Below are 27095 nucleotides of genomic sequence, written 5' to 3'. Positions count from 1 at the left end.
CACGGCGTATACTGCCACCCAAAGTCCCCGGAGTTGGGGACTGGCTTCAGTAGAAGCTGCTGGGAGTCCCAGCAGCTTCTATTTCTTCTTCTATTTTCTATCCTCATCTCGACCGCTCCCATGTTTTCTTTTGTGTTGCCATAAGTCAGTCTCTCTGCGTTCTGCGCTGGGCTAATGCTAATGCTAATAATGCTAATGCGAGGATAATAAAATGGCGGCTTCACAAAACCTTTTGGGAGTTTTACGGGGCGTGGTTTGCAATCCGCCCAGCCAATCAGAAATAGGAACCTTTTTCTCCCACGAAAGCCCCTGCTCTCTAGCAGGGACCGAAGAGGGGGTAAAAAGGTTCACATTAACTCATTTTTGTTATAGATTTTTTTGGTGTGAACGCAACATTTCGGAACTGAAGTGGGAAAAGTACTACGGTGTGAAAGCGCCTATGAACCCATGTTTGAATAATTTAGTTAACTCCGTGTGCCGTCACGGCCCCTACACACGGCGGTGTGCGTTGAAGCTTCAACGCTTCTGCCCATTGAATGGGGTGACGTCACGCTTTGCCAAACTGCATTGTGGGAGCAAAGCTTCAAAAGTAGAGCAATGTTCTACTTTTGAAGCTTTGACGGAAGCGTCAGCCAATCGAATCATATAACAGTACAAGCTCAAGCCAATCAAACCGTGTGCTTGTGTGTCCGGGGCGGGAGATTCATGTTTTGGTTGTTTGTCGAGCTTCAGACAAGCCCGCCGCCATGCTTCAACGCACGCCGCCGTGTGTAGGGGCCGTTACACATGTTTTTCCAGAATCAATAAAGTACCTCTTATCTTATTTGTGCATGTTAACTAAAATGCTGCTACGTATAATGTTTTGTATTCCTGTTTGTGTGTTTATGATGTATGCTTCTATGAAAGTGTATGCGAAAAGGGTTATATAACTTTAATGTATTATTATTATAATATAATATACCATTATTGCAATACCTCTAGTGGCAACTGTAATCCAATGTGGGCCAGCAGTTTATTAGCCCAGGGTCCAGCGGTGATCACCAAGCTCTTGGCTCGATAAACACCAGCAGAGGTTGAAACTGTCACCACAGCGCCAGGCGTGATGTCCGTCACCTTCTCTTTGTCTCTTATGACCCCACCCAGCTTCTGAAACTGCCCCTGGGAAGAGAGAACAACAGAACACTTGTTACTTCCCTGATATCATGAAACTAAGGCTCCGTTTACATGGAAACGAAAACCAAAATGAAGAGAATTCGATATCAAAAAAGTCTTCTGTCCACACGGATTCGGCTCAATAAACGTGTCCGTCCACACGAGACCGCTCGACCCGCTGGAGACGCTGTAGCAGGGGCGGCAGAAGCAGGGGGGCCATTGGGCCCCCGCTTTACAGCCCTTCCCCACATTTTGGCAGCGGCGGATGCTGCGGAACAGTACATGCCGTTTCAATAATTCCCCTCTACTCTAAAGTCGCATCTAAAAAGAACGCGTTCTGATCTAGCTGTGTATATTTTGTTATTTTTGCAAATTGAGCAGCTGATAAAACAATCTCATTAGCTACAGGCAGCGACAGAGGCTCATATATTGCATTAGGTCAAATAAAGCAGGCAAACATAACAGGAAGAATATGTACATTTTAATCCAATCAAAGAGGACATTGTCACACCATTGAAATGTAGGCTATCCATGTACATTACAACCCAAAAAAAAGCTTACATTTGTTTCTTTGTTTCATTATTCTGTGTCAGCCGTTAACCTAGATAGATAAACTTAGCTATTGATATTGAAACGTGTCAGAAGAACCAGCGCATAAGAAAAGAAAATACAGTCAAACAAAACTGAACTTCAGCAACTTCAATGTGACATCCCTGACATCCACAACTCCGGAGCCTGGCCTTTCAACCATAGAACCAGCGCTGCCAGATGAACCCCAAAGCAGCAGCTCTGCGACAGCTGAGACTGTCAAAACCGCCGGCATCGTTGAACCGAAACAGGCTGGTTCCGACTGCGTGGAGGTTTGTTGTCGGGACATTAAGAAGGGTAAAGCTGCACAGCTAATTGTAAATAAAAGAAAGGTACTTCAATGCAGAATGGTACAAAAACAGAGAGTGGTTAATTCTTTGCAAAACCACTAAACGAGCCTTCTGTGAAATATGCAGATTTGCTGCTGTCAGACGGCTTGTAACTTTCTCCAAATGTGGAGATGACAGCTTTGTAAATACCGAGTTAATAACTGGAAAAGTGCCCAAGCCTCCTGGACAGCCACGAAAAAGTCACATTTTCACAGAGAGTGTGTTCAAAAAAAGTGCGCTTACTTCAGTCAAACACCAGTCAACATTCAGCTTGTCAAACAAGAGCGTATTGAGCAGGAAAAATAAGTGATGGAATGAGCAACTGCGCTGTCTGTGTGTGCTGGACCTGTATAGTTTAATTTACAGGAGAGGAGTGAGCAGAGGGTAGAGTTGTCCATTCTTGTTCTGTTTCGTGTGACTATCTTCCTCCCCATGCTGAACACCCTCTCAGACTTTCAGTTGCGTGCGCTACTAAAGAGACGTGTTACCATGGAAACCAAACAATGGTGTAGCTGTATTAAAGTCGGAGTGGAAACAGTAACATTTGGAGCGTTATGTTAGAATGAAACAGGTAGAGAATCACAAATCAGATTTAGTCAGAAATCGGGAGAAATGCGGGATAAATACTGTATGACCCGAAAATCGGGAGGGTTGGCAAGTATGTCACATACACACGCACTTTTTGCCCCCCCCCACTTGTGAAATTAATCCGGCGCCGCTGCGCTGTAGTACATATGCCGGGCCTGTAAGTGGCGCTGTACTTCCGCCACAAAATACACCAAAAGCAGCGAAGAAGACCTCCCGAGCATGGTTGCCCTTCTGTTTATTCTCCGCTGTGGATTCAGCTGTGACGCGGGGTGAGCAGCAGAGGTGGGGAGAGGCAGGGCTCTGCCTGTTTCGGCGGCCTCTGTTTCTCTTTTTCTCCCTCCCCGAGGCGAGTGTGTGCTCCTGCTGTAAAAGACAGGTGCACCGCCCCCACGGCCACTAACTCTGAGGCTGGCTCTCGAGCAGGACGTTCTCCCCGGTAGTCCACCAGCAGATAACAAACACCCACCTCTCCGCCTCTTCCAAGGGACGAGGGAACCGTGCGGGGGGGTCTGCTGGAGGCTCCTGCTGGGTGCTCTGTCCTGCGAGATACCGGGACCTGGCTCGAAACACATCAGCAATGCCGTTTGACCCCCAAGAGCGTTCCGTCCGCAGATCTACCCACCTTGGGATCCATTAGCGTTTGAGGGCTCCGTTTCCGCAGTTCCGTTACGGCCTCGTGTAAACGAACTGTCCATACGATAGAAGAGAACTGTAGTGGATACAACCCGTTCCGTCTCCGTGTAAACAGAGCCTAAGTGTTATCTCTGAGTCTAAATATTGTATGTTGATTTCCAGAGCTAACCATTGGACTATACATTCAGACACATTAGTGTTGACAATAACAAATGTGCTCTCACTACCGCCCCAATTATTCAATATGTTAGCTATCTCTACATGAGGACTTTATAGTAACCAGATAACCACAATGCATGCACCGGTATACACACTTATTAAGCTAAATAACAACACTTTTTATTTGTTGTAAACCCTGGTCAAGAAACAATATGATTTGCAGGTGCAGCTGCCTGTCAGTACAGTTACACACTTCTCACTATTCCCATAAGTTCACTAACTCCTATAGCTGTTCAATAGCCATGTTTAGCCATACCGCTAGCATGGGAAGGCAAAGTTAGTCTAAAGGCTAACTGCTGAATGAATTTGCATTTTGGCACTTCTGGTTTGCTCAAAGTCAATGATATATAAATGAGTTTTTCGTTAGAAAGTTAATATATCTCTTAAAAATTGCTGTTGTTAACAAGTGACTAATTTAAACTATTGAACATCATCAAGCCGAACACAAGTCTGCCTTTAGCTTAGTTCAGTCAGACATTACATGTTACTTGTCTCGTTGATATGTTTATTAGAAGCAGCATATGATTTGAGTTTGGCGTCTAGACTCGGGCCTCATCACTACACAGATTTACAAAGAGTGATGATTAGATAACCCTCCCCCCGAGCCTACAGGTGGATGCTGGGGTTGAAGCTGGGGGGGTGGTGGGGCAGGCGAGCAGCAGCAACGTGGAAGCAGTTGCACGGCAGTATAAGCGAGGCAGGCAGTATAAATAGAGCGGCAGGTTTAGGAGAATATGTTTGGTTTGTTGTAAGAGGAACGAGGAGCATCACGTGTAAATGTATCATTGTTTCTCGAGTAGACTGCCTGAACCAGCTTGCGGGTATCGCCCCATTTAAGTTAAGTTCATTTATAGCCTTATGTTAGTTATTTATTTCTGGCTGTTGCATTTACAACTTAAAGTGATCTTGCCAAAAAAAACATGTTAGTCATAAAGGTTTGTTTGCCACAGAGCTTAATGTTTGCCAAACTAAAAGCTAATGGAAAAAACCCCGTAGACTTTTGTGTCACATACAGTGCAAAGTTAAGCTAGCCAACATCACTGCAGTGACTTGTTAAAGAAGGTTGGTGTGTGGTCATCACACAGACTTGAGCTGACAGCCCTGAGTTTATTTTGAAAGAGAACACAAAAAGAGAGAAAGAACACATTAAGAAACCAGAGATAATGAAATAAGACAGATCAATAGTGACATCTATTAGGATATAATACTAAAGCCACGAGGCTATTAAAGAGTCAAGGCATGAAAATGCACAAGGAAATAATCTACGGATCTACAACACATCTACCACTACAAGCTTTAATGTATAATTGACTGCTGCTTCACAATAGAGCGGCTGAACAATCTGTCCAGTCAATTGAAAATGGCACCTCACTGAAATAACAAAGCAGAGTTTTGTGCTTGACCTGGCAGCCATGGATGGCTCTGTTCTCCTCCAGTGCCTCTCCTCAGTGCAGACAGTCCAGTAATGTGAATTTATTGCTGGAGTGCGCTATTATTAGATTAAACCAATGGGCATAAAATATGTTCAATTATCCACATCTTGCCCAACTCTCTAACGAGTTATTTTGTAAATGTTGCATGGCACGGATTTCTTAAGTCAAGACACGGCTTTCTGCCTTCACCCTGGAACAGACACAAAGTTTGTTTTATGTTTTATCTAAATGTTTTTTTGAAAGTACACTGGCTAATCTATCTGAAAGGTCCGGGTCTTTTAAAATGTGGAGGATGTATATTAATTTGCATTTTAATGTTAACCAAGGAAAGTATAATACAAAAGAAAAAAAAGAAACTCAAGATACAAAATCGTTTAAGTTTAATGCAATTTCTAGACCTCCATGATTACTCTTGATTGGACTTGAATCACAGTAATGATTACATTCATATAGGCAATTTAAAAGACAAGTACAGCTAATCCCAACTTGGATTTCATTTTACTGTTGCACTGTCCAACAGTTCTGTCAGATATGACATTGCACTTGCCGAATAGTGGTTGAGATCCAAACACTGCAATATTATTTAATACAAATGTCACACAGGTCAAGAAACAGAAGCAGTCAGATGATATGTTCGTTTACCAATCTAACGTTAGGATTTGGAAAAAAGGTAAGCTAGCAAAACGATTTATTAGATAGTGTGGCAAAAAAGTAACTCTCACTGTAACTCACAGTAACTCTTCACTGCACATTGCGCTCTAGTGCTCGGTCTCCTTTGAGAGCTTAATATTGTATAAATGTTTCGTACGCATGTTGTTACAGTATAAAGATTATCTTTATACAGTAACAACATGCGTACGAAACATTTATTTGGGAATGTAGGCTAAAGCTAACGGTAGGATATAGAGAAAATATAAGCTAGTAAGCTAGCTAAACGCCTTATTAAATAGTGTGGCAAAAAATTAACTTTCACTGCCTGGTGCTCCTAACTATTGAAGCCCTATGCTCAGTCCTAGGTCCACATCATGTCCTAAATGGAACTCATGACTGGCCTTGACTTAGTACCCTAAGCAAACATGCCCAATGCTCAATCAGCAGTTTCTGTGCAGTACCTGTACAGTCTTGAGTGCACGGTCAGCATACAGGACTCCAGCATTTATATCCACCAGCGCTCCATCTCCCTCAGCCAGGATGACATTGGGGATGTGCTGGCTGAAGTTTTCAGGGGTCAGAATCACCATGGGGACATTGTTCCTCTCCATGGTGTTCTTATACAGCAGGTAACTGTCACTGTGCTCTGGTCCCATCACCAAGAGGCCCGTTTGTCTGAGAGGAGAGGAAGAACTTGGTTGGAAATGGTCATGACACATGGAAGCATTGTTAATTCTAATGTTGCAGGAAGATTTACGTCAAGCGACAGTCAAAGATAGCAAGGACTACAAGAGGTCAAGTTCAGAGTTATTTAATACATAAGTGTTAAAAAGGTACTTAAGTTTACAATATTTCACTAGCAAAATACAATCCTTTTTTGGAAATCCACCCTTGACTGCTCCCTGTTCGCTTTGTAAATAACTATTTAGTGTTTCCATAATAGTTTTACCTGAAGCCTTACAGTGATACAAGGCAGTCCAGCTAGATTTCTACCACATTCTGACCTTGTGAATTGTGATTGTAAATGCTTTGAAATTAAAAACAAAAAGCATACCAACGTTTCAATATGAATGTAGTATTGCTTTATCACTGGTAATATGATACAAACAGTCTGTAGCGGCCAAAATCATATAGAACTAAAACAGATAACTTAACAGCCGCTGGCACTAGTTAGCGGATATTACGCAGGGCAATGATCCAGGTCCAGACAAGATTCTCCGCTGTGCATTTATTATGATCCAATATCATTGACAATGAACAGGTTTCCTATGGTTGGTTCCTTTAACCCTCCGGTATCATTCGATTGGACTACGCAAATTATTCATTCGAGACAAAAATGTCCACTGCAAAAGACTTTGATAAAAACATTATATTAAAAGGTTTCTTTCACAACTTTTTTGGGTTCATTCTTTAAAGCAACTTCCGCCCCCTAATAGAAAATACCAAAAATGTAATCATTGTCAGGATTTTAACCCTTTGCATGTTTTTCATAGAAAACGCAAATTCATGTTTTAAAACTGGCAGTTCAAGGGTTAAAATCCTGAACATAATTTAACATTTGGTATTTTTGATCAGGACTGAAGTTGATTGAAAGATTTAACCCCAAAAAGTTTTAAAAAATATTAATCTGTTGTCCTTTTAGAGCAGTTTTTGGAAGTGGACATTTTTGTCCCAAATGACTAATTTGTAACTTTTTTTGTTCAATCTGATTTTGTGCAAAAACTAATAATGCAAAAAAAAAACTGTTGTTGCTAATCTTTGACATATCCAAGACTGTTATAAAAAAAAAAAAGCCAGTCTCCAGATATGTATTTTTGGGAAAATAACTAATTTTCTCTGTTTTCATCATGAAAAAACACAGCGGTTTCATGTTTTCAAAATGGCATTGAAAGGGTTAAAATCCTGAAAATGATTACATTTTTGGTATTTTCTATTAGGGCGGAAGTTGCTTTAAAGATTGAACCCAAAAAAGTTGTGAAAAAAAACCTTTTAATATAATGTTTTTATCAAAGTCTTTTGCAGTGGACATTTTTGTCTCGAATGACTAATTTGCGTAGTCGATTTGTTACACAGTGAATTAAAGACCGATTTGAAAAATTAAAAATTGAATTCCAAAATAGATCGAGAAAATAGCCTTGTTACAAAAATTCAGGCCGTTTGCACCAACACAACCAAAGTTATTGCAAAATTCAAAGTGAAAAATTACCCATATGGACAAAAACGTCCACATGATACCGGAGGGTTAAGCCTTTCCTATGGCTTTCCTTTCTTGTGGTTGGAAAAACCCTGATAAAAAACCGTTTGCCTCCTAGTGCTCTGGCTCCCCCAACCCACCTGTCTCCAATATATACAATTACACCAGGTGCTCTAATCACCCAGTGCCCAAAACATGCCTTCAAAATAAAAGCATAGAAACTACTTTAACTTATGACGCTAATTAAGAATACATATAAATGATAATAATAAACACTATAAACAGCAAGAAAATAAATGTTAAACTATTAAATAATATAAAGAGATATATAGCTCCAACATTCCGGCCCCTAAATGTGGCCAGTGTAAACACACAATTACTTAAATATATATACATGGAGCTATACTATATCTTTATCCTATCCATACAAATAATCATCTGCATAGTTTTCAGGCAACAGCTTCCTGGAAACGAAATGGAGAGAAAGAAAAATAGTCTAAAGAAACAAAGAATAAATGTTCATGATGCTACGCTGCTGCATCCAGGAGCAGGCGGATCTTCAAACCGGTCTCTCCATGACACTGGTCTTCATTTGGGGCTCACAGAGCTGACCAATCCTTTTCCCTTCATCCAGGGTCCACTTGTATTTGCAATGAAGAACATATCTCCTGTTGGAAATTATTTTCTGAGCCTTTTCCACTCACTCTGTCATCCAAATCCTCTTCATAAGGAGGCTCCTCTGTGTCTCCATCACTGTTCACACAATCTATCTTGAGGTTGGAAAGCATTTCTTCAACCTGTGTTTCGGTCTGATGTGTATGACTTTGTTGACTCTCTGATGTCTTGGAGCTGGTCTTCTCTTTGTGGTTTCTTCCCTGCTCCTCACTCTGTTGAGCAGGAAAGCAGTGCTTTTCCCATTGCACTGCTGATGTTTTTTTCTTTTGAATCATGATGAATGTGAAGTTTGATGAGCATCTTCTCTTGTTGTTCCACTGCAAGCTGGGAGGTTAATACAACAGGGCAGCCAGAGCTGAATCCATTGTCCTGTCCACCGGCCCCAGTATGAACACTTGTCTCTGACTGTCCAGATGAAACATGTGCTTTGTTGAAGGGTGTGCCTGTATCCTCATCTTCAATGTGAATGGCTGACCGTTGCTTCTGGTGACACACACTGCACTTCAAATATCTCCAATAGTCTTTGATTATGTGACCAGCAGGGCAAACAAAACTAGATCCATCCACCTTTATGGAATTTTTTTCCTCATTTTCTATTTTCATATTGAAGCTTGAACATGTATCCTGTGAGTGGTGGTTGTGTTGCAGATGTCCATATTCTACTTCATGTTCTCTGTGCGAAAACTGTGAATCAGACTGGCCACCTGTAGGCCTGTTTGTGTCAGGCACAAATGTTTTTGCTCCAGCACTGAGTGTGGCTTCCTTTCGTCCCCTTTCCAAATAAGAATGCATGCCATTGGGACTCACAGATGAGTTACTTGCAGCACGAGACCTTCCAGAGCGTCTTAGCACATTCATTTTAGCCCTTGATGCGGCTATTTCCACTTCCATTTCCAATTGCTCCCTCTGTTTCCTGAGTTGCTCCCTCTGTTTCCTGAGCTCTTCCTTCTTTTTCCTGAGCTCTTCCTCTTGTTCATCCAATGCATGCTTGTCTTTTAATAACATTTGTCGTGCCATGAGAGCGGCCATGTCAGCCTCAGCCTTGATTATTGCAGATGATCTGTATGATAATTTGACTACTTTCTGTGATCTGGAATTATTGTCCTTTAAACACAACATGTGTGGTGCAATGTCCTTAGGATTTACCTCGTCAGAAGATCCACTTCTGTCCTGTGATGTGGCGTCTTGCATCGTTTTTCTTTGATTGGTGTTATTTAAATAAACAAATATGTTATTTTAATCCACAGGAGAAAACACTGATGCATGATGCGCATGCCTGCGCGTCAGAGTGCGTAATCACTGTGTGCACCTGTTCCACGGTCCAACTATTCTTTAAACGTGTTCCACTGTTCATTCATATGCGGCGAAACAATGACTCCAGCACTCCAATAGTGAGGCCGTTTTCCTATACAGCCACTGGAGAAAATGTTCACATACCGCCCATGTTCCTGTGCCGTTGTTGAAGTCCATCCAGGGCCTGGTGTGTCTTTTAAAATGAAATCCAATACTCCACTTCAAACGCGGGCAATCCAAAAATCCACAAAAAATAACTTCAAAAAACAAGTCCGCTTTCACGGCACAGTCACAACGGAGAATCTTGCCTGGACCTGGATCATTGCCCTGCGTAAGATCCGCTAACTAGTGCCTCAGCGGCTGTTAAGTTATCTGTTTTAGTTCTATATGATTTTGGCCGCTAGACAGTCATTTGTTTTGTATTATTGCTAAACTGCCAGAGAATCGAAAGAAAATAAGGCTATGTATAGAAGAGAGCTGTTGGTTGATTTCGTAGGGAGATAACCTTTCCATCCATCCATCCATCTTCTCCCGCTTATCCGTGGTCGGGTCGCGGGCGTAGCAGTTCCAGCAGAGAGCCCCAAACTTTCTTTTCCCTGGCGACATCAACCAGCTCTGACTGGGGGATCCCAAGGCGCTCCCAGGCCAGCGAAGAGATATAATCCCTCCACCTGGTCCTAGGTCTACCCCTTGGTCTCTTCCCAGCTGGACGTGCCTGGAACACCTCCCTAGGGAGGCGCCCAGGTGGCATCCTAACTAGGTGCCCGAACCACCTCAACTGGCTCCTTTCGACTCGAAGGAGGAGCGGCACAACTCCGAGTCCCTCCCGGATGACCGAACTTCTCACCTTATCCCTAAGGGAGACACCAGCCACCCTGCGGAGAAAACCCATCTTGGCCGCTTGTATCCACGATCTCGTTCTTTCGGTCAGGACCCATCCTTCATCACCATAGGTGAGGGTAGGAACGAAAATGGCCCGGTAGACAGAGAGCTTTGCCTTCTGGCTCAGCTCCCTTCTCGTCACAACGGTGCGGTAAAGCGACTGCAGTACCGCTCCCGCTGCTTCGATTCTCCGGCCCATCTCACGCTCCATTGTTCCCTTACTCGAGAACAAGACCCCGAGATACTTGAACTCCTTCACTTGGGGTAAGGACTCATTCCCTACTTGGAGTGGACAGTCCATCGGTTTCCTGCTGAGAACCATGGCCTCAGATTTGGAGGTGCTGATCCTCATCCCAGCTGCTTCACACTCGGTTGCGAACCGATCCAGTGAGTGCTGAAGGTCGCAGACCGATGAAGCCATCAGAACCACATCATCTGCAAAAAGCAGTGGTGCAATCCTTAGTCCACCGAACTGCAGACCCCCACGCCTCGAAATCCGATCCATGTATATTACAAACAGGATTGGTGACAAAGCGCAGCCCTGGCGGAGGCCAACCCTCACCGGAAATGGGTCCGACTTACTGCCGAGGACCCGGACACAGCTCTCGCTTTGGGAGTACAGAGATTGGATGGCCCTGAGTAGAGACCCCCTCACCCCATACTCCCGCAGCACCTCCCACAGTAACTCCCTGGGAACTCGGTCATACGCCTTCTCCAAGTCTACAAAACACATGTAGACCGGATAAGCGTACTCCCAAGCCCCCTCCAGGATCCTTGCGAGAGTAAAAAGCTGATCCGTCGTTCCACGACCAGGACGGAATCCGCATTGTTCCTCCTCAATCTGAGGTTCGACAATCGGCCTGACCCTCCTTTCGAGTACCTTAGAGTAAACTTTACCGGGGCGGCTGAGTAGTGTGATGCCTCTGTAATTGGCACACACCCTCTGATCCCCCTTTTTAAGGGGAACCACCACCCCGGTCTGCCACTCCTTCGGTACTGTTTCCGACTTCCACGCAATGTTGATGAGACGTGTCAACCATGACAGTCCCTCAACACCCAGAGCCTTCAGCATTTCTGGGCGGATCTCATCCACCCCCGGGGCTTTGCCACTGTGGAGTTGTTTGACGACCTCAGTGACCTCCCCCCGGGAGATTGGTTTTGACCCCCCATCATACTCCAGCTCTGCCTCTAACGTAGAGGGCGGAGTTGTCGGGTTCAGGAGTTCCTCAAAGTGTTCTTTCCAATGCCCTAACACTCCATCAGTTGAGGTCAACAACGTCCCATCCTTACTGTACACAGCTTGGATGGTTCCCTGCTTCCCCCTCCTGAGGTGTCGGACAGTTTTCCAGAACAACTTTCGGGCCTGTCGGTACCTTGCAACTGCCTCGGGAGTCCTCCGGGATAACAAATCCCTGAAGGCCTCCTTCTTCAGTCGGACGGTTTCCCTGACCACCGGTGTCCACCAGGAGGTTCGAGGGTTACCGCCCCTTGAGGCACCTAGGACCTTGAGACCACAGCTCCCTGCCGCGGCTTCGGCAATAGAGGCTTTGAACACCGACCACTCTGGTTCAATGTCCCCAACCTCCACAGGAATGCCCGAAAAGCTCCGCCGGAGGTGTGAGTTGAAGGCCTCCTGAACTTGGGCCTCCTCCAGACGTTCCCAGTTCACCCGGACTACACGTTTGGGCTTACCAGGTCTATCCAGAGGCTTCCCCCACCACTCGACCCAACCCACCACCAGATGGTGATCAGTTGACAACTCCGCCCCTCTCTTTACCCGAGTGTCCAAAACATACGGCCTCAGGTCCGATGATACGATAACGAAATCGATCATGGACCTTCTGCCTAGGGTGCTCTGGTACCACGTACACTTATGAGCATCCTTATGTTCGAACATGGTGTTTGTTATGGCCAATCCATGACTAGCACAGAAGTCCAGTAACAAACCACCACTCCGGTTCAGATCAGGGGGGCCGTTCCTCCCAATCACGCCCCTCTAAGTGTCTCCATCATTGCCCACATGTGCGTTGAAGTCTCCCAGCAAGATTAAAGAGTCCGCTTCAGGGGCTCCATACAGGACTCTTTCCAGGGTCTCCAAGAAGGCCGTATACTCTGAACTGCTGTTTGGTGCATAAGCACACACAACAGTCAGAGTTTTCCCCCCCCATAACCCGCAGGCGTAGGGAGGCGACCCTCTCGTCCACTGGGGTAAACTCCAACAACGAAGCACCCAACCGGGGACTTGTGAGTATCCCCACACCCGCCCGGCGCCTCACAACTTGAGCAACTCCGGAGAAGAATAAAGTCCAACCCCTATCCAGAAGTAAGGTTCCAGAGCCGACGCTGTGCGTAGAGGCGAGCCCAACCAGATCCAACTGGTAACGCTCCACCTCCCGCACAAGCTCCTTCCCCCCCAGAGAGGTGACGTTCCACGTCCCCAAAGCCAGCTTCTGTCGCCCGGGTAACCTTTCCTGATTTTTTAAAGTTCGGAATATAAATGATAAGGCGACATAGTTTTCTAGTGTCATGGATTATTAGTAGCATCAATTCAGTTTCAAAAAGTTTAAGAGAACTCTGCTTACCTGCTGATTTGTTTTCCTTTAATGTAATTGTCTGACTGCTCAAGGTACTAAACCCATTAAAACCATTTGCATGTTCCTGTATAAAAAAAAAGTCAAATGACCTAAGTTCAAGAAATACTTGAGATTTCCATTTATTTATTTGTACTATTATTTTTAGGTACAGCAGTGTCAGCCTGTCCTCCTACAAAAAACGACCATACAGTATAGGCCGATTGTTCATGCCCTTTAAACGACCCAGAGACACGTTTTAAAGTGTATGTTGTTTATTACACGAATACTAGAGGTGCTCTAGTGGTCGTGTAAGAAATAACATTTACGCATTTTCTCTTTGCTTTCGTTCGGGTTCATCTTGCACTTTATCAGTTGAATCACTTTGAACATTCGTTTGAGATGTTGACGGGTTGGCTGAACTTTTTACCCCACAGTCAAACAACTTAATTTGCTTCGACTTTTTTTGTAAAATAAACACATGGTGCACCGCGCACGCGAGTAAACGTGCATCGCTGTCTGGCTCCGTAATCACACCAATGCACGTGCAACTTAAGTGCCAGGTTCCGACTGGTCACAACATTAATTAAATATCACTCTTAATACAACAAATAATTAACATTTATCTATTTTGGGGTGCACATTTTGCTGTTTGCTGTCCTTATTTCTTTATGTTAAAAAGTGGTTGCCACTGATGGCAACCAAATTCCAAGAAGTGGTTGACATTTTTTCTGAATGGTTGCCAATGGCAACCTGGCAACCGTTACTGTCGAGCCCTGCGTTAGCATTCAACGGGAGCACTAGAGGGCGAAAACTTTAAAACGTAATTATAGGACGTATTAAGCGCAACAACATATTTGGTCGTAATAAGGGCCTGAACAATCGGCCCATTTGGTCGTATGAGTTGGAGGACTTGTTGAGCAGTGTTGTTGGTCCACTACTTTGGTCGAAAACTCTTCGATTGGCATATTATTTTGTACCAGCACGCATTGTCATCAGATGATGAATGCCAGTTCAATATCTCAACATCTGCAAGATGGATTGGCCTTGTCAAACTTCTGGTTTTTTAAGGTATGAGGAATGAGGAAACATTTTTTAAATATAAAACGGCAAACTTTCTCATGCTGGTGTTACGACACCAGTCAGATCAAACCTACAAGCCATTCCAAAATAAAAACAATACTTTTCTGACAAATTTGGATTTGTCAACTCAGAAAGGTGTCTATGCCAGTAACGTGTACTCAGTAAGCCCGAGCTGGTCTGTGATGCTTCATATCAAAGGACACTCAAAAAGATGAAATAAACAGTTGTGGAACAAGCAGAGTAGAACTAAGCAATTGGACATCAACAAAATACAACTGATGAGTGCATCTGACATATCTGCAATCCGTTATTATAACACAAGAATGTCATTGAAATCAAAACTATAAAGTGCAATGGGTCAAAGTTAACACAGGGAGCCTGTTATCAGTTATAAATTAAACATAATAATATGAGTAATGTAGCTTTTATTATTTTAAGTTAGTTTGGCTTACCCGGACTGAAATGTCAATAGAACTGTGTTGTGGCAGAAAAATATGTTATAAAATATTGAAGGAACCTTAAAAAAGGTCCTTAACATTGACTGGACATCATAAGCCATTAGCCGACAGTAATACAGATGATCACAGCAGCTCCAGTGAGAAGTTATTGGGTCCGAGGGTGAGAGGTTGTGAAACATAGGGTCTAACTCAGTAATCTGCCTGATAGATGGTTGACTTGCCCTTTGCCAGCAGTGTGTTCTAAAGGCTGCTCTGACATCTGTCAGCCGCCATAAGGCACACACAACCCCAGCTAAAGGCTTCAGCCATTCATCACAACACTTTATGACTATGTCTCCCTGTGTGCTTGTGTGTTTACGAGTGTGTGACGGAGGCAAGAAAAGCCATGCGAGTGTAAGATCGTAAATATGATACCTCATCTAGTCCAAACTGTCAAAATCGATGATTGGTTGCACTAGCTCAGCTGCTGGATGCACATATGTTGCCATGTATGTGGAGAAAAATAAAGATTTTAGATTTACTCTCGCTCTTACGATCCCAGAGGCAGCAGCACAAGTGGGAGACATTGCTCACACTGCCTCGCTGGGAAATTTCTCATCGTGATGCAGACATTTTTTTCCAGCCCAAGGGCACAGGTGGCCTTCAGATGTGGACCCATCAGTCATGAGCTTCAGATGGGTGCACAGGGGGACGGGGACTGTGTTTCTAGGGGAACATAATGTGGGCGTGGCTTGGTACCATGAACTATTACCCTGGAGAGGCATGAATAATAAATCAATGTGTTATTTGGCTCTCTGGTACCAAGAACAATAGAGTGGTGCAGTGATGACATATTTGTGTGGGCCGACCCTGTTGTTAGTATTGCAAGTGAGTCCTCCACAAGATAAATGGGATCTTTCCATTGTTTATTGGAATATTAAGGGTGGGATTTTTGGCAAAGACACGTTTATGATATTTACATGTTTTGTTCAGCAGGATATATAAATACTACCTTTATAAATTGTAAATGCAATCACCAGAGGAACATAGCTTTCGTTAGGCTATAACCAAGCTTCATCACTTTTGCATGACTTCACTCACTCAGCAACGCTAAGCTAAAGGCAGCTAACGTTCGACGTTTATTCAACTAATTTGTTAGTAACATTACCTATTTTATTTTATTTAACTTACCATGAACATTTCTTAATCACAGACCTTATTTCAGACATCCAACCAAAGACTCTTGGCTTTGAGACAAGCGACCCGGAACTAATGAAATGCAAACTCATTTCCGGGTTTTAAGACTCATTCCTGTAGTACTCGATTTGAAAACGTAAGAAAAATCAGTCGATTACCACATTTATTAAGATGCATCCTAAAGTCATTGGTGGCACTCCTTTCAATAGTTTTTGAGAAATTCAGTATGGAATAAAGTTACGGACAGAAAACACGTTCAAAAACCCAATGGCTTAGAGATGTTGGAAAGGGAAGGGGTAAAATGCGAACTTATTTCCAAACTTTAGGACTTATTCCTGCGCAACTTTATACAGTATGAACAGGAAACTAAAAGTAATTCAGGAGGGTTGATGCTGGTCTCAGTTTAATGCCACTGAAATCTATCAGTATGAAAATCCGAGGTTTAGCTAAATGAAAAAAGCCCCTGTTCCACATTCAGAGGCATGGAAGCTGTCAAGAGGTGATTCAGTGATGCGTTAAAGTTTTAACTATACTACTACTTTTATACTGCTTATCGATCCGGTCTTTTAACGGTACTCTTAACGTTTCTTTTGAAAAAAAAAAGGTAAATTAACTAAACAAATTGTGAACAAAACTAACATTGCTTTTTATTTAAATAAAATAAATAATATTTCACAACAAAAGAAACAACAGTGTTTTAACAAATCGTATTAAATAATGTGATGACAGAATTGTAAACAGAATAGCTGAAACTTTAACAAAATAACTAACTCAGTTTCCTCCAATCATTAACCCATGTTTGTATAATGTAGTTAACTCCGTGTTGCTGCTAGCATACATAACACCTGACGTGGAAACGTTACTCGTGGATGGGGCTACAGAGCTACTGGAAAGACAGTCGAACCCGGTGCATTTCTCCGTCTGAATGTGGAGCACTTTTGCTAAATGTTTAGACAAATTGCTCGTGTTACCGCCCTTACATGCTAAACACACCGTGTGTGTGTGTGTTACATGCATGATATAGCAGCTGCGTGTGAGTGTAAACTGCCCCGCCCCCTTGCACACAGACGGGGGAGAGAGATATCTCGTCTGGATTGGAAAGATCGAAAATACATCATAGACGCATTTTTTAGTCTGATTGCATATTAGAAACGGAGTTGGTGACACTAAGACTGCGATATAATGTTTATGTAGCAATAATACATATGACATACGTTTTAAATGTCTCCAGTACCGATAAAAAGACTGCGCGCAAAACACACGTGATGACGTCACGAACGAATCGACGACTGAATTAGTAATTTGGTCATCGATTTTAATCGATTAGTTGTTGCACCCCTAGTTGTGGCAAAGCTTTTGTTGTGTTTTGTTTAATGGCTTTTTCTCGCTCTGTGTTAATGCGGACTGCTTACCTGTACAGTGTGACACCCGCCTCACTCTCCAGCTGGAACCACAGCTTGTAGCACTCATCCATCATTTGGGTGTAGAAGTCCTGCTCGTAGGCCTTGCGGATGATGCGGGTTTGGCCATGGGAGCTGCCTCGTGTGTGGGGCAGGACAAACTGGAAAATATGAACAAAAGATCACATATTTAAGTAACTTTGATTTGGAAATAACACACCAGATGGGCAAAACCACCAGAGAGCAATAATCCAAAGGTCCAGTTAATGAACTTAATACCCCTCAGCAAGAAGGTTCATCAAGTGTTTGCAATGAGGCAGGTGCTGTTTTAGGGCGCCTGTTATTTTAGGTTACAATATTCTTTGTCATATAAAAATAATAAAGTTGCAAGAAACCAATTTCCTTAAGACCTTTGCTTATATAAACCCAGCCTTGTTGATATGTTAAAAACTGTTTCATTAGAATAATTAATTTGTACAAAATGGCCGTTTCTCAATGTCGAGTATACCTGCTGCAGAGCCACTATTTCAAGTATACTACGTATACGAGTGGCGCCGAATGCTGGGCATTTAACATGCATTTAAACAGTCCTTCAGCGCCACTCAATGATGTAGTATACTTGAAATAGTGGCTCTGCAGCAGGTTTACTCGATATCGAGAAACGGCCAATATGTCCTATTTTCCCTAGCCATTACCTGTTTTGAGTGCGTTCTCACTAAAAGATTTCTAAAACACTTAACAATGCCAGCATGAACACTTAAATTACTTTGTGACAGCTCAGCATACAAAGACATTGTTGGTAAAACTACTTAATGGCTTACCCTGGCTATATGATTTTACCAGACCAAATATTCCCAGTTACACACCTTATATCAGTGGTGGAATGTAAAGTAGATTTACTACGTAAGTATTGTACTTAAGGACAATTTTGAGTTGGGTGTACTTTCAGAATCAGAATCGGTTTTATTTACCAAGTAGGTTCACACATGAGGGATTTGCTTTGGTATGAGTGGTGCATTCAGAGACACAGAACGAAGTGTTAGAGAATAATTCTCCTTTACTCCCTAAGATATTTAACCTTTTTGCCTGTTGACATTTATGACCAACCCTAACTCTGTTATCTCCCTTAAGGAATGTGCTGCTCCAGCTATGTTATTATTCCCAGTTTATGACCGGGCAACTCTCCGTCACAAATGGTTTATGATTGTGAGAACGCTGGCTTCGAGCCTAAGGGTCAGACAAGTGATTCAGTGTCTCCAGAAATTGAGGCTATCTCCAGTGTGCCCCGCTGTTTAGTCTATCTGCCCAAATATGTTGTTTACTCTCTCTGAACTAGTTAAAAGGTCTATCAAGAGAGAGGCTCTTCAGAATTGATGTGGCAACCCTCCCGTGCAGTCAGAACCTCTGGCTGCTGTGACTTGTGATGTGAATTCTCCGGCCGATTCTCGTAATACACCATCAGTGTTTGACATCAAAGCTCCAACTCTCCTCGTGTCTCTCTGAGTCCTGACTTTCCATTGCTGCAGAAGTTTCCCTTACAAGAAGAATACATAACCAAAAAAAAATAGTACAATTATAAAAGCTATTTTAAAAAGGTTTTATAATAATGATAATAAACAAAATATAATTATGTAGGAAACTGAGTGCAGTAAAATATAATTCAATATGACAATATACAACATTCAAAGTGGAGAGTTATGCTGATTTAAAAAAAGAGGTAGCATGGAGCAGAAATGTGCAACACATGCAGGATTTACAATACAAAAAAAACCAAGATGTTGTTCGCATGATGTGATGTGCAGTAATGTAATGCATAATGTTTTTCTGGGGTGGATAAAAGTCAGTGTCAGAGGGGGGTCCCGGGCCTTGTTGATGAGGCCGGTAGCAGAGGGGAAGAAACTGTTCAGGTGGTGAGAGGTTTCGGTCCTGATGGTGTGCAGGGAGAGGGGCTAACAGTTTGTGCCCAGGGTGGGAGGAGTCGGCCACTATTTCCCCTGCCCGCCTCAGGGTCCTGGAGGCGTGCCGGTCGTGGAGACATGGCAGATTGCAGTCGATCACCCTCTCTGCAGAGCGGATGAGGGTGATTGGCTGCAATCCCAGCCAATGTATGTAACAGAGTACTTTTACAATTAAGTATTGCTCAATCAATCATACAAGGTTTATTTATATAGCCCAATATCACAAATATTACATTTGTCTCAGTGGACTTTACAGTTTGTACAGAATATGAATATGACACCCTCTGTCCTTGGACTCTCACATTATTGCTACGCTTACTTACTGAAAAAGAGTACCTTACCCACCATTACCTAGTATCATACATAACTCAACTTCCTCGTTTATTGCTATGTGAGTGTTGCAATATAGGCCTACTGTAGTGGGTGTTCTATGTGACCTCAGCTAACCGCTAACATATGGGTACTTTTCAAGAAATACAAATAAACATCAGCTGGTATAATGCAGTAGGTTACAGCCATTCAAAAGAGTAAAACAAAAAAACTACCAATAGGCTGCAATATGATGTATTAAATCTGAACATACAAAATATTTCTGAACATTGAAAAAAAGAAGACCGGTCCGTGTACTTTTTGTCAGTTTGATTTTTCGTTTAAACCAAAAGCCAAAAAACGGAAATACCAGCCTTTTTTCCGTTTTTGTTGTCTGAATAAAAAGACGGATAACGAGAAAACCTAATTAAAAAAAGGTAAGTGTACGTTTTGTTAGTTTGATTTTTCGTTTGAACCAAAAAATGATAACAATGAAAATACCAGCCTTTTTTCGTTTTAAATCAAAAACAAAAACCGTGAAACCAAAGCCGTTTTCCTGTTTATGTTGTCTGAATTAAAAAACGGATAACAAGAAGACCTAATAAAAAAACGGTCTGATTTTGGTTTTTCATTCAACTTCATTCAATTTTCCGTTTTGTATTGAAGAATGAAGAAAAGCTGTCCGGTGGACCGGAAGTTAAAGAACATATTTCGAAATAAAAGACAGGAGGATATAATGGCAATGCTGTAAAAGACCCAGAAGTCTGACGACCCTTGGCCCCCCTGCTTCCGGCACCCATGCTGACGAGGATACGTTTATTTCTGCATTCACATGCATATATGCGTTTATAGAGATTAATACAAGTATGCAAGCTCTGTGCATAACTTTATTTCGCTGACTTCCGGTTTGTACTGTGTCGGCAAATCCAGTGTCCAGCTTGTCGCTGTGTGACAACCATTGAACAACGTCATGTTTGTTGCCTACCTGCAAGATTTACCTGTGACAAATGTCAGCAATGTGAACAGAACTGTCGCCCTACTTTCACATGCACCCAGCAGCAAGCTGGAGAACAATATATCATACAGTCGAGTCGACCCCTAAAACAGTTCACACAGTAATGGAACAGTTGTTAAAGAGCTTACGAAATGCTTTTAGCACCTGTTAGTGGGCTTAGTATATGATAGAGGTTGCATTTGTATTGTGGAATGTGCCATATGATTTTTTTATTATTGATCTATTTTTAATAAATCACGATTATAACAGCATACAAAAGTTGTCAGTTAGTAACAATCGTTCGTTGCGCCGGAAACATCAACTTCGGCCATTTCCGGCGGTGACGTCATGAGTGGAACACAGCTGAGCTCAGTCCCGTTTGAATGCATTGCAGGGCCAAATATTACGACAAAGGATGCACAGCAATAAGACGCCAAGAATAATTGGCAAGCGATATGTTGTATGGGGATGTGGGGCCGTCTCAACATCTGGTTATGGGATGTTTTTGTGGCCAAAAAATGATCAAATGTTGCGTATATGGACAAAACAAGTGCGTCGTACGAGGCGGACCTTTGCTAGACCAGGTAACCCGGGGTCGATGAAACCGACGATGTGTGGGGCAGCACATCAAGAGATCGTGTTTCGAACAATCAACAATGCCCGCTAAGGAGAGAGAGTAAACGCTTTCTCGAAGGTTCGTTTTGCTTTCTTACAACGTTACGTTAACTCAACCTTACGTTTGCCATGAGGCTATGTTACTTCCCTTAAGAGCTAGCTGTCTTAGCTAACAACAGTTAGCAGCTAACGTTTTCTGCAGTTTGTGTTTCCACTGAAAAACGTGATGTAGTTATTTAAGGGTAAGTTAACTAAACGTTATCTTACAAGTAGAGAAAGTTAAGTTGTGTTTAAAATCGTCAATGTAATGCACGTTAAAGGTTTTGTGTTGAGCATGAAGTTAGCTTTACTGTAGCTCACCAAAGGTTAGCATGTTAAGCTGCACTTTCTGTGGCAGCTCGCTTAATACAAAGAGGGATTTTGTGCTTCATTGTAAACTTTTCTTACAAATGTGTGTTAATCTACCTGAAATTGTAGGGACAGTTTTGTTCTACTCAACTATACAGACCATTGTTGAGGAGATGCAAAACATACTGTAAATGAGTTGGGTCTGACATACATGTTACTTTGCTGCTAAAAAATGAAACATTATCAGATGAGGACATCACCAAAGTGTGTGAGTCTGTCAGGGTTTGATCTGTTCTTTGCATGTCGTACAGGGCCTGTACACACTGCTCTGGTATGAATTAAAAATATAATTGTAAAATGTATGTCTCTCGCTCTTGTCATCATTCAGGCTTTGCATTTGAACTCCTATGACTGGTTGCGGACTTGAAGGGAACGACTCCATGGCCTTCCTGACATCCAGGAAAAAGGTGAGATTCTAATCCATTTCAATGCCAACAGCAAGTCATTGTTTTTAACTTTTTTAATATGATTTTTTTGGGGAATTTCTGTTTTATTGGATAGTAGAGATCTACTGGAACCTAACACCAGAGAGGGAGAGAGATAGAGGGAGGAGATGATATGCAGCAAAAGGCCGAGCCGGATGGTTGCTGCTCCGTGTGGAGCGTGTTCTATCAGGTAAAGCACTTTGGTACCCAGTTATTTATGGTATTGAGTTTGAATTTAGCCTTTGGAAGGTCATTTCCTGAAAAAAACATTTATTTGTCTCAACATTCCTGTAATAATTTGTTTTTTTATTGTTGATATTGTTTTGTTCTTTATTTTTGTTGTGAGAATCACTTTGCAATTGTGTAAGTGCTAGCTATATACATAATTATACTAATATTATTGTTGTTACCATCATTACCATTATTAAAAAAAAAATCTTTGTTTTCTTTATTTATCGCTGCAGAAAGGATCATGCCAGCCCACATCAAACACCTGATCAAGAACTTGTGAATCTTCAGGCAGAAAAGATGAAAACACCTGTTCAAAGTTCCAGTTTCCTGTACATGGAACCATGCCTGTCCTCTGTTCCACATGTCTTCAGTCAGTCCTGAGGCCTGTACTACGAAGCAGGATGTTCTCTTCGCGGCTAAATTCAGGGAAAACTCCGGCTTTCCGGTCCTACGAAGCTGGTTCTCTTTTTAGCGGGCTAGATCTCCATGGTAACTTATGCTGAACGGCTAAACTGCCCTGGAGCAGGTTAGGTTGCAGGCTAAGAGCTCAACTCAGTGAAAGCACTGCCTGCTGACCAATCAGAGCTCAGTGTGCGGAGTTTAAAGCGATCAAGTCATATTACAGGAGAAAGGAAATACAGAAAAGCTGCCGTCGCAGGAAAGACGGCCGGCAGAAATCACCGACTGTGTGAACGTGAACATTAATAGAATATCACCTCCATCTTCAGAGCAATCTGACTATTATAACATTAGCGTTAAGAAAGCTTACTTAAATATCGGCCACAACATAAGTAACCGGATCAGAGTACATTAAGTACAGTCCGCAGCATATCACTTCATAATGTATCATATCTCTCCTGATCTGAGTCAGCTGAGCCGTATCTGGCCGTGCAACACTCACAGTGTCACAGACTGGATGCAGAAGTATTATTTTAAGCAACACATTAAGTTGAGGAAACACTCGAGTCAAATGTAATGAAAGTCAGATCGTGTTTTAGAGACGGGGCAGTGATATCATAAACCTGTTGATGTACGCATTCAAACACTTGTTCTGTTCCCAGCTGTATTCACCTTGCAGGTGCAGCTCTGTGGCTTTGATCCTGATCAAGTGTTTAAGTCATGGATGTTTAACTTCTTCATATTTGACTAGTATTAAAGTGCACTTTTCATTCAGGAAGTATGACGCTGCGCTGTCGGTACGCTTCTCCATGTTTTGTGATTGGTCGAATGCTCCAGATACCACCCCTTTCATGTGAACGCGCACCTAACTAGATAGGACACGGCTGGCTTGAGCGATCCACTTGATAACCCGCGTCGTAGGACCGTTTAGCAAGAGCACGTATGTTTTGGATTAGGCCAACCGGCTAACTCAAACATATCCAGGTTAGGTTGAACCGGCTTCGTAGTACAGGCCTCTGGACCCTATGACTCGGACACTAGTTCTACCAAGGCTTATTAGAGGTAAGAGTGGTAGGAGAGGAGTGGAGTTATCTTTGTATTTAGGCTGCAAGTCGACAAAGGTGATCAGATTCATTTGATATTGATTGTCTGCCAATACCGAATCCTGATCCGATTCTTCTATTTCCCAGATAATACAGCTGCACCGTGTACACTAGCTCTATTTGTTTTTGCCATTGTAATTCACCATAAGCAATTGTTGACTGTAACGTCTAGACTCTATGCCAACCAACTGTAATTTGTAATGTATTATACTTTAACTGTTCTGGCAACCACAGCAGCCCAAATGTTAACGTAAATATTAAGTTTTCTTTTTACAGTGTACTTATATCTGTACATTTCTTTTCAGTTTGCTTCAAGAAGTGGCTTCAACAGACAGAAGTGCAGGTCAGATTGGGAAAGGCTGGACGCTACACAACGGGAAACATTATAGACATGAACAAGGAAAAACAACAAACACTTTCTTTGTTGCCTTGTTCTTATCATACATAGTGTTACGGTTTTTGTTACCATTTAAATATTGAATTCTATGTATTACTTTTATTTTAAATCAAATGCACCGGTTTTAGATAATATATTTATTTTGATGTGTAGGTTGATTTGCAGGTTGGTTGTTATTTGTATAATTATTGTATTGTTACTGTGTATTTTATTATATTAACTAGCTATTTATTAAATTAAAATACTATTGTGAACACTATACAATGTCTTTATTTTGTAGATACCAGAATACATGACACAATGAATCTTTGTAATATATTTATGTTCTCTTGTTTAAATAATCATACCAGTATTTAATGTATGCTGGTCACCTGGAATCCTGGTAAGCTCCCAGCAGGGTATATTTAATACTATTATTAAACATAAGCTGGTGATAGATGGATAAACCAGCCCTCCTGGCCAGCTGAAGTGTCCAAAACCCCTCTAAACCAGCCAACCATTCCAGCCTAATATATACTGGCTGGTCAATTTACAACAGCCTGACCAGCTACATGTATCTAAACTGGTTATTTCAGCAGAGTCATTATTATTTATTTACTATTTTTTGAGAATCTCTGAATTTTAGTCAAATGTATATACCAGTCTCTGTTCTGTTGCCTGAGCCAAGTTTGCCTGCTACATTACGATGTATTATTATTTATTTACTATTTATTGAGAATCTCTATGAATTAAAGTCAAATGTATACCAGTCTGTGTTCTGTTGCCGCATCGGATCTCCGCCAAATGAGTCTTGTCTGTCACTCGATTCTGTCTCCAGAGTCCGACATCAGCCACAGAGGTAGTGTATTATTCAACAGGTGTTCAACTCGTGACGTGCGTGACGTCACTAACCGGCGAAAGCTGTTTTGTTCGGAGCGGTCGTGTAACATCGGAAGTGAGCATGGAAAGTTGTAATAAACCACGATTTATAAATACTGCGGGCATATTGTCATGAATGACATGATTTCCCATTAATAATAGTATATATATTATCGTAATAAGAACAGTATTGTCCTTCATTTCGTAAGCTCTTTAAGCATTATTTTGTCCAACTAGTCTCTACATTATGAATGTGATGTTTGTCTAAACTGCTAAGAAGCTGACAGCTGAGTTAGAACAGAAAGACATGCAGGCCATAATCACTAGACGCTCAAAAGAGGAATGTGTGTGTAAGGCTTACATGAACTGAATTGAAACACTGTCCATTAGTTGATTAATAAACAAGACATTCAAGTCAAAGTTTTAGGCATTTGCATTTGTAGCATCAGACTGTATATTGTAATGCACAGACAACATCATCACACATTGTAAATACATGTGCATTCTACTTTTTCATATCCCTGCTGTTATTATTTGAAATAAACCTAAGGACACATTCACTCGGCAGTTGACCGTATCTGACACACTTTCCCTCCCTCCTGCAGGATCTTTACTAACAAAAGCTATGGAACAGGGTTGTGTGTGTGACACACCTGCTCGAGCAGAAGAGTCTTCTTGTTCCTTTTTGCCAGCTGATAGGCCGTGAAGGAGCCTTGGACCCCGGCCCCGATCACTATGCAGTCATACTCCACTTCGCTCGACATGTTGTTTGTGTTTGGCACCAACTCACGAGGTGAAGGCTTAGTTAATATAATATAATATAACTTCTGGAAACGCCCATTTACAGTGGAGGGGAGTTTGGTAATAGACACGATTTGTCCCGAGTTGTTCCTGTAAGGCGTGAAAAATATTCGTCCACTGAACTAGCAGATTAGACAAAGTAGTTATTATAATGATACGAGTGCCTGACAGTCTTAATGTTGGGACATAGCACACATGGATATCCTATGAAGGCAAGGCAATATTTATAGCAACTTCCAACACAAGGCAATTCATAGTGCTTTTAAGAGCATTTAGCAATAGTACAGCGGAAACACATTATAAAAAGGCATTTAAAAACAGTTAAACAGATAAATAAATAAACATAAAACATGAATAAAACAGGTATAAAATACTTTAAAAGTTACAATGAAGTGTAAGATATGAATAGTTAAATTATAAGCAGTGGCAAAAAGCAAAGTCTTCAGCCTGGATTTAAAAGTAGTAAGAGTAACATATAACCTGCAGGTTTCTGGTAGTTTGTTCCAGATATTTGGAGCACAATAACTGAACACTGCTACCCCATGTTTAGTTCTGACTCTGGGGACAGAATGCTGACATGTCCCAGAACACCCGAGAGATCTGGCTGGTTCATCAATTTAGCAGCTGATCAGAAATGTATTGTGGGCCTAAACCAGCAGCAGTATTTTGAAATCAATTATTTGACGGACAGGAAGCCAGTGTAAAGACCTCAGAACTGGACTCATGTGATCCACTTTCTTAGTGTTCTGAATACGATTCTTTAGTAAGACCTGTAAAGACACGATTACAGTATGATTCTACTGAAGATAAAATAATGGACAAATCTTTCCAAATGCTGCTGTGACATAAGTCTTTTAATCCTAGATATATTTTAAAGGTGACATAGGCCAGGGGCGGACTGGGGGGAAAAAGTGGCCCGGGGATTAATTGACAGACAGGCACACTTAATGCGCGGCATGTATCGGCTGGCCGGCGACGAAAGTATGTTACTTAACAAAAAAACCTATGCATTTAATGTTATTTTGGACCATTATTCATATAGTAATCACATTACCTGAGCCCTTGAGTTGCCTAGAGCAAAATAGTTACGGCATATATTTAGTGATTTTAATGTTAACAGATCATTGATGCAATAACATGTTGACCCAATTTGCCTGATTTGACACATGGAATCAAACATGGGCGTAGGAAGCATCCTCAATGTGGGTGAGACAATTTAACAGGGGGTGTGAGCAGGTGCTGGACCTCACCTCCTCTAGGGGGGTCCGGGGGC

At 42.1% G+C, this 27095-nt stretch overlaps 1 protein-coding gene and 2 long non-coding RNA genes across 4 annotated transcripts in view; 2 read left to right on the top strand and 1 right to left on the bottom strand.

The window, feature by feature from the left end:
• Positions 1-25808, bottom strand: part of pipox (pipecolic acid oxidase) — a 43244-nt gene extending 17436 nt beyond the window's left edge. The window contains exons 1-4 of one of the 2 annotated variants that reach the window (XM_034096825.1): positions 25675-25808; positions 17337-17485; positions 6055-6268; positions 976-1158 (exon numbers count right to left, since the gene is read on the bottom strand). In XM_034096825.1, coding sequence (XP_033952716.1) covers positions 976-1158; positions 6055-6268; positions 17337-17485; positions 25675-25785 — 657 coding nt within the window. In that variant the 5' untranslated portion in view covers positions 25786-25808. Of the gene's footprint in view, positions 1-975; positions 1159-6054; positions 6269-17336; positions 17486-24909; positions 25014-25674 lie in introns of those variants that run through there. The other variant, XM_071205317.1, reaches the window with a different exon arrangement.
• Positions 20668-22695, top strand: LOC139434957 (uncharacterized). Its single transcript, XR_011644236.1, has 3 exons — positions 20668-21279; positions 21937-22223; positions 22498-22695. It is a non-coding gene; the product is annotated as an uncharacterized lncRNA (long non-coding RNA).
• Positions 22778-24417, top strand: LOC139435037 (uncharacterized). The gene is made up of 2 exons (XR_011644319.1): positions 22778-23725; positions 24072-24417. It is a non-coding gene; the product is annotated as an uncharacterized lncRNA (long non-coding RNA).
• Positions 25809-27095: the final 1287 nt, after the last annotated feature.

The sequence above is a fragment of the Pseudochaenichthys georgianus genome, chromosome 13, assembly GCF_902827115.2.
Source record: "Pseudochaenichthys georgianus chromosome 13, fPseGeo1.2, whole genome shotgun sequence".
Classification (NCBI taxonomy): Eukaryota; Metazoa; Chordata; class Actinopteri; order Perciformes; family Channichthyidae; genus Pseudochaenichthys; species Pseudochaenichthys georgianus.
This window is presented reverse-complemented; position numbering and strand designations above follow the sequence as displayed.